The 5,000-nt window shown below is 38.6% G+C and overlaps 2 protein-coding genes across 12 annotated transcripts in view; one reads left to right on the top strand and one right to left on the bottom strand.

The window, feature by feature from the left end:
* Positions 1-3,277, top strand: part of LOC113802358 (glutamate receptor ionotropic, kainate glr-3) — a 6,436-nt gene extending 3,159 nt beyond the window's left edge. Inside the window, exons 6-9 of one of the 2 annotated variants that reach the window (XM_070143553.1) lie at positions 1,076-1,204; positions 1,886-2,013; positions 2,558-2,721; positions 3,067-3,257. In XM_070143553.1, coding sequence (XP_069999654.1) covers positions 1,076-1,204; positions 1,886-2,013; positions 2,558-2,721; positions 3,067-3,128 — 483 coding nt within the window. In that variant the 3' untranslated portion in view covers positions 3,129-3,257. Of the gene's footprint in view, positions 1-1,075; positions 1,205-1,885; positions 2,014-2,557; positions 2,722-3,066 lie in introns of both variants that reach the window. The other variant, XM_070143554.1, reaches the window with a different exon arrangement.
* A 1,059-nt stretch (positions 3,278-4,336) lies between these two features.
* Positions 4,337-5,000, bottom strand: part of LOC113802317 (uncharacterized) — a 10,423-nt gene continuing 9,759 nt past the window's right edge. For all 10 annotated transcript variants that reach the window (XM_070143556.1, XM_070143557.1, XM_070143561.1 and 7 more), the window contains one exon: positions 4,337-5,000. This exon is cut by the window's right edge and continues 194 nt beyond it. In XM_070143556.1, coding sequence (XP_069999657.1) covers positions 4,594-5,000 — 407 coding nt within the window. In that variant the 3' untranslated portion in view covers positions 4,337-4,593.

Below are 5,000 nucleotides of genomic sequence, written 5' to 3' on the forward strand. Positions count from 1 at the left end.
GGAACCAACCCACTCACCCGTGGTGTTCACACTGCGAACAGAACCATCGGCTTTGTTCAGCGGAATCGCGGGATCAAAACAAATCGTGACCACAGAAACTCGCCTTGGATCTCGCAATCTTCTCCCTAACTCTTGTTATTCTTACATGTTTACGGAGTTCTAACCTTTTCTGAGAGGGAGTAAATTGCTTCAGAATTCCACATTTCGCATATTTACAGGATCCGCGGTTTCAACTTGAAGTGGGTGGCTACGCGTTTTTTTTTCTTTTTTTTTACATTCAATGATTTTTTTTTTAAACTATTTATGCGTATTCTAGCTTAGATTTAAATGTAAATATTGATGTAACACTAAATATGAATAATTCCGAATAATTTAAAATATATAATATTAATGCTTTGAAATGAAGATATATACATACCTTACATAACCTAGTCTCTCAACGTATATTGAGTCAATCGATGGGTAAATTCCATAAAAAAAATCGCTGGATTTTACGAATCTATAGGTAATCTGACCGTACCTCTGAATAATAGGTCGAAGGAATGCTTTTCACTTCAATGACCAATTTGGTTGCTAAACAGTGTAAGTCACTCACTAATTACTATCAATCGTGATTAAAGCCACTGTGGTTCAGTATAATCTAACTAAATCTCACACAATCAAACAGGTAATATGATTTTTAATTATCATTTTAAGACCTAGAGTGACGAATTCTTGTAGTGTGTATTGTACTTTTATATGTAAAGTCAGATTCACCTTATTTCACACAAACACGTACAATTCTCTCTCTCTCTCTCTCTCTCTCTCTCTCTCTCTCTCTCTCTCTCTCTCTCTCTCTCTCTCTCTCTCTCTCTCTCTCTCTCTCTCTCTCTCTCTCTCTCTCTCTCTCTCTCTCTCTCTCTCTCTCTCTCTCTCTCTCTCTCTCTCTCTCTCTCTCTCTCTCTCTCTCTCTCAGTAGATGTTCGATGCTATTGTATTTAGTTAATGGCAGTGCTATCAGTAATAGCAATAGCAATTACAGTGATATTGAAATATGAACAGTGATCCCTCCTGGTTTTGTTATGTTCTACTTCAGGATTCAAGCGCAGACGTCTACAAAAAAATCAACAAGAAAATATTCTACGTGTCGAGTAGCTTCGCTGAACGGGACCGCATGAAGGAAGAACGCTTCGCCATTCTCTGCGATTTCTTTTCGATGAAATTGGTACGTACGAATACTGCAAGTTAGTGAGGATTGCGTCTGTTCATATGCGAGTTGTGTGTTTGGGAGGGATGGAATGTGTGTCTAAGAATGAGTATTTGTATGTATTTGTGTGTGGATGGAGATTTACATGCATGTTTGTGTGTGGAGGGTGATTTACACGCATGTGTTTGGGTTGTATATATTTTGCGTGTCTTTGAGTATCCGCGCTGCCCGTCTTTGTTACTTAATCATTTAGTTCATCTGCATCTTGTATTTTTTCTCTGTTTTAGGTGCTAGCGGTATAAAAATTCATGAGGTTTTCTAAACTGTTTTCGAGATTTAAATTGTGATAGTGAGAGATCGTATTGGGTTGTAGATTTTATTGTTATGTACTGGATATTTTTGATCATTTGTTTTATTTATTTCTTGGTAGATTATTTTTGTAGATGCGAGGCGGCTATTGCACTAGTGGTAGGAAGCCCCTTCAGGGGGTTCATATTGCTTCATTCTGCACATATAGTGATGAAAATATTTTACTTATATTTGAGCACAGTCACAAAATCGGCAAATTTCTAACTTGGAAGCCGGTTGACGTAGAGCCAGGCCGAAACTCACACCCACACTTCCTTCCATATGTTTTTGTATGTATGCGTGTGTTTGCCTGTGTGAATTGGGACACTAAGACCCTCGACGCCTCGCCAGATCATGAGCGACGACTACGGGCAGACGGGCGAGTGCAACTACTACATCGCCAAGGAGGTCATCTGGTCCGCCGCGATGGCCTTCGCCTTCCCCAAGGGCAGCCACATCACCGCGCACTTCAACAAATGGTACAGTGTTGCAGATCTGACATTGTTGTGAAATTCAGGTATTAAAGACTCGTATATGTGTAAGAATAGAACTTAAGTGGATAAAGAAATGGATGAATGTACAGCGAAGGAGCGTTTTTTTCTGGAATCAACGTTTTACTGCATCTGCTTCGAGGAGAAAGTTTTCAGGTCCAAGAAAGGCCATTCCAGATATGCATCTGGACTCTTCAGAACGAGAATAATGAGAGAAAAATGACGTGTCTAATAGGGAAATGAAAGGTAGATTTATTACATAATATATTACGATATTTTGGTATCAGAACAGTTTCAAGATTTTCGTTGTGTGTGTGTGTGCGCATCGCACTTGTAAATTGTCACACGCAATATTTAATACACTTATTTTGTCATGATATGGCGACTACCAGACCGCTGTACAACAGATCACAGGCCTTTTTTGCTATTCACAAACTGATAGGTTACACTATTCGAAGAATGAGCATGAGACGGTACGAGACGACAGTGATAATGCTAGCGATAGAATGTACTGAACTTGTGATCTTGGCAGGATGGTGATGATGAAGGAATCCGGTCTGGTAGACAGGTACCTGCAAGAAGTGACGAAGAACGTGACGGCGTGCATGGTGCCTCCGGGCCAAGAGGCAGGCAGGAACACGTCCTCTTTCCTCTCCATCTTCGATCTCGGAGGCGTGTTCCTCATCGCAGCCGGAGGTCCGTTGATGAAAGAAAACTTTGTATCACCGGAGCTAATAGCTTGAATTGCATTATAGCAGAAGGCCTTTGTATACTTCACAGTGTTTGAGAGCCCTCTTTATTGTGCATTTCGACGAACGAACCCGTTAGGAATCATAGAATTGGCCTGCAAAGTCATTCAGCAAAAGTATATCATCTCATCCCTTAAAAATAGAACACACTGAAACCATTTCACCAAATAATGATAGATCCTAATTGTATAGCCTTAAAGATTTAAAAAAAATACAAGATTGTATCTATTGCTGAAATGTCCAATCTGCCTCGAGTATTACCGGTTTTCTGATGTATGTTATTTTTTTGCAGGTGCAATCGTAAGTATCTTCGTGTTCCTGATGGAGAAACTGTCGAGACATCGCCTCTTTTGAAGACGGTCGCCGCGTCTGTCGACGTCTTGCCTGGACCTTGGACTCGGACTTCAGTGCCCTCCTTAAACTGCAAGACAGCACTGCAGTGATGCTTTAACATCTTCGCCACGTGCTTTTTTCCTCTGTGTGTGTGTACATATATATATATATATATATATATATATATATATATATATATATATACACACACACACACACACACATATATATATATATATATATATATATATATATATATATATATATATATATATATATATATATATATATGTTCACACACACACACACACACACACATATATATATATATATATATATATATATATATATATATATATATATATATATATATATATATATATATATATGTGTGTGTGTGTGTGTGTGTGTGTGTGTGTGTGTGTATGTGTAATATATATATATATATATATATATATATATATATATATATATATATATATATATATATATATATATATGCGTGTGTGTGTGTGTGTGTGTGTGTGTGTGTGTGTGTGTGTGTGTGTGTGTGTGCGGTTATTTGTGAGCAGTACGTTTAAAGATCTTATGTTCTTCGCCTTTCTTTTAATTGCACATGTCACAGTAAAGTTTATCCCATTCCTTTTGCAGTAAAGCATATCAGAGGACACGATTCTTAATTTCCTAACAGCTCCCATTTCCTGCATTGCGTCTGTGCGAGAGAAAGAGGGAGGGAGGGAGGGAGGAGAGAGAGAGAGGGGGGGGAGTAGGGAGGCTGAGAGCCTGGGAGAGAGAGAGAGAGAGAGGGTGGGAGAGGGAGAGGGAGGGAAGGAAAGAGAGAGAGAGAGAGCGATTTGTTTTTCAGCAATACTGATATAAAAGATTTAAGGAAAACTGCTGGGTCATATTCAAATAGAGTGTGCAATGGTCACACCTGCTGGCATTTGAAATCAGATGGAAAGACATTTGAAGTCACGCCCAAGGTTTTCTTTTTTCTTTTGCTCTTCTATCAGTGGCGTGTGCAATGGGCCGATGCCTCTTTGCTATGTTAGATTATGATGGGGTTTGATTTCAGGTGAACAGTTCTAGATAGTTTAGTTTGATTATTAACCAAAATTTCTTAGAATACAGATATTTTTTTCGGACATGCAAATTCATTTGAAAATGCAGCGCAGTGATATGACATATGTCATAATCAATAGTTTATAAGAATAATAGAACGTCACAAATTTTATAAAATTATTTTATTTTCCTATGAAAATAATTACAAAATAATCCTACCCATTAAGAAAGTAACAGAAGCCAGACTAACTGATGTTGCGAGCAGCAGGAGATAATTTAACATTCCTACCAGAATCAAAATAAAAACATTTCCTCTTTTAATCTTTTATCATAAAAATAATGAAAAGTTTAACTAATGTAGCAAGTGTGTTTCTGAACGTCATTTTGACAAATCCGTGCTCTTTATGCGAACGAATTCAGACAACTAAACATTATCAATTTTCTTTACATCATAAACCATCGAAATGTTTTCTAGCGCCTCAACAGTCCTAACTCTCACCTCAATACCGTGACTTCGCAACCGCCAAAACACAGTTAAGCAACCGGGAATCTCACTTCCTTCCCCTGCCTTACATGATGTCCGTTCTCTATTATCAGAAATTATTCTATCAAGATGACTGCCAACAACGGGACTGATTTTATTCTTATTAAGACTGTCTGTTGTTAGTTCGACCCTCTCTGCCTTTCCCTTCTCAATTTCGTCTTCCATCTTCCCCTGCTTATCATCTATTTTCCTCCCCCCGTCCTTCGTCGCGTCTCCCTTTTCAGTCAACAGTTCCGACCTCAGATCGAATACCTCCAAGCCCTCCTCCTTGCCCCGTATATCCTCAG

The sequence above is a fragment of the Penaeus vannamei genome, chromosome 31 (assembly GCF_042767895.1).
Source record: "Penaeus vannamei isolate JL-2024 chromosome 31, ASM4276789v1, whole genome shotgun sequence".
Lineage (NCBI taxonomy): Eukaryota > Metazoa > Arthropoda > Malacostraca > Decapoda > Penaeidae > Penaeus > Penaeus vannamei.